This window comes from Trachymyrmex septentrionalis, unplaced genomic scaffold, assembly GCF_001594115.1.
Source record: "Trachymyrmex septentrionalis isolate Tsep2-gDNA-1 unplaced genomic scaffold, Tsep1.0 scaffold37, whole genome shotgun sequence".
In the NCBI taxonomy this organism is placed as follows: Eukaryota; Metazoa; Arthropoda; class Insecta; order Hymenoptera; family Formicidae; genus Trachymyrmex; species Trachymyrmex septentrionalis.
Genome location: NW_017305536.1, coordinates 3920184 through 3922685, shown reverse-complemented (window position 1 = coordinate 3922685; position 2502 = coordinate 3920184). Strand labels below are relative to the sequence as shown.

Here is a 2502-nt window from a genome sequence, read left to right as displayed (position 1 = left end):
GTTTCGAGCGCGCGGGGCTTCGTTTTATTGTGAATCAGCGGATATCACGTCGATATGAAAATTAATGAAACTTAATATTTCATTGGTCGCTCAGCACACACAGCTGAAGCGATGAAACGCTTTGCAGCCGCTGTTATCAGTTCTCACTTATGAAAAGTAGACGTATGTTACCACGCATCGATGATTCCAACTTTTCAAAACCGAAAAAAAAAAACCGTATGAGCGTCAAGTCGAAGACTCTCGACTGTCGAGACGTTATAGAATAATTTCGTTTCGCAGTTGTCGACTTTCAAAAGTTTCAATATATTGCGTGAAAAGAAGGATGCGCCTTTTTCTTAAGGAAAAAAGAGAGAGAGAGAGAGAGAGAGAGAGGAGGGGAGGGGGAAGAAGAGAGACTTTAAATTTGATAAGCCGTGAGTTGGAAACATTCGGAATAGGAATGGTATCCGCAACTATTTCTAACGTGAATTTATGAAAGTTGTGCGAATTATCAAAGTTTGGTAAGTGGCAATTCGCTCTATAATCGAGTCGAGCGATGAAAGTCAAAGAGACGATAATCGACTTCGGTAATGAGATTAATCACGTGATTATGAAGAAGGGGGGAGGGAGAATTCGCGTCTTCTTCCTTCATTTCGAATTTCATGCGTCCGTATGCTCAGGGGATCAAAAGTACTGTCGTTATCCTTTTCGGTCGACCTGACGATTGTCGTCGTCGCTTTTTCGTCTGGCCTCCAGCCAGAGTAACAGTCCCAGCATCTTATGTTATAATATATGTGTATATATATATATATATATATATTTCTTTCTCTCTCTCTCTCTCTCCCTCTCCCTCCTTCCCTCCCTCCCTCCCTCCCTCTGTCTTTCCTATCCTTCTTCCGTGAAATCAAACGTCATGTGGAGGCCACGTGGACTCGGCCAGCCGACAAACATGTCGCTGGTGACATCTCACGGTATCTCCAAGCACAACCGAGCACGCTATCGTGGCGATACATCCCCCTCTCTTCCCCTCTTCATCATCGCCGGCCTCTCACCCTTCCCTAACTCCCCCTTCTCCCAGCCTCTCTTTCTCACGCTCGCGAGAACGCGTTCTTGCTCCCGCCAGCGGAGAAACGCGTCTCTCTGTCTTCCGAGGTGAGCAAGGGCTTGGAGGGAGGAACGATTATTTACTTACTTTCACTCGCGCGACCTCGTACGCGCGTAAATCATCCACGGCTGCGTGGGTACCGCTTTCGTAGGGTCCGCGGCGCCAAGATACGCACGCGAGTTCGACCCGCCCTACGATCGACGAGACGAAGAGAAATTATAATCCCGGTGTTTCCATGTCTTGACCTCATTCCCAGTTCGAGGAAAAAAATTCGAGTCATACAATTTTTAATATCGAAAAAAAAAAAAAAATACAGAGAAATCGATATTGAATACTCAACAATAAAGAATACTCTTCGGTTGAATTAAACTCGATAAAGGTATAAACCTGTTTTTTTATTTTTTTTTTTTATTTGAACAAAGACGATTTCGTTATCCGACTGTTTCACAACTCATAAAATTATATGTATTAAAGAAAAAAAAATAAGTATAGCTTTTCTTTGTCCTGCTTGTGAGTTTCTTTGTCGTAAGTGCCAGCGAGCATTTCTAAGATAACTGCTGTTGGAAGTCTGTAGCCAGCTCGCTCGCCAGCTCGCGATCGTCCGCGTTCCGCTGATGATTTCTTCCCGGCAGGGCTAAGGAGTCGCATGACGTCACTTTTTCCATCGCCCCGATGGAGTGCCGAGCGTCTGAGTCACGTCCTCTCTTGCCTGCTCTCTCGCCTCCGATCGTCGCGCAAAGCTAAACGCGCCTATTCGTCTTTGTTGCATCAACACCGACGAATAATTTTGAGATAACTAGCTGATCTTTAATAAACTTTGGCCGTATGCTGAATATAATGGAATTATACCTGACTCTCGATTACATAACATTGGTCATTTGGATTCAAAGCGAAAATTTTAGACGGTTGCGTGTACGATTGATACTATGAGATTCTAAATTCCGAGTAAAAATACTTTGAACCTTCCTGTATCAATCGCTATAAGGCAGAGATTCACTTGCATTCTATACTCAAATAGGACGCCTTAGAACTTGGATGTAGTTTTCATAACTGTAGTTGAAGACTAAGCGATAACTACGCGTCCTTTGTGTAGATAGAGCTGGATGCGCGCGAAGAAATACATGGAGCTAATGTTAGCGATTTGTGGCTTTTTTTCAGAGTTGTGCAATGATGGGTCTGCAGGCGACGGCAGGAAAACGCAAATTGGAGGGTGGTGTCGGCTGTATGGAATTCCACATGGACTTAGGCGAGAGTCCGTCGAAGCTCGGACGCGTGGATGGTAGCTGGTGGGCGATGGACGACAGTTATGGGCCGCCCCTGAACCAGACATCAACGTCATATTACGAGATGGAAGTGAGCTCGCCCTGCCTACAGGCGACGAACTCGTGCCAGTCCTCGACGACGAGTTCTCCGCAGTC

The 2502-nt window shown here is 45.4% G+C and overlaps 1 protein-coding gene across 3 annotated transcripts in view; it reads left to right on the top strand.

Moving 5' to 3' along the window:
• The first annotated feature begins 2246 nt into the window (after window positions 1–2246).
• The window catches only part of LOC108750815 (basic-leucine zipper transcription factor A-like), a 4501-nt gene continuing 4245 nt past the window's right edge, over window positions 2247–2502 (top strand). For 2 of the 3 annotated variants that reach the window (XM_018490595.1, XM_018490593.1), the window contains exon 1: window positions 2247–2431. In XM_018490595.1, the coding sequence (XP_018346097.1) occupies window positions 2252–2431 (180 nt within the window). In that variant the 5' untranslated portion in view covers window positions 2247–2251. The other variant, XM_018490594.1, reaches the window with a different exon arrangement.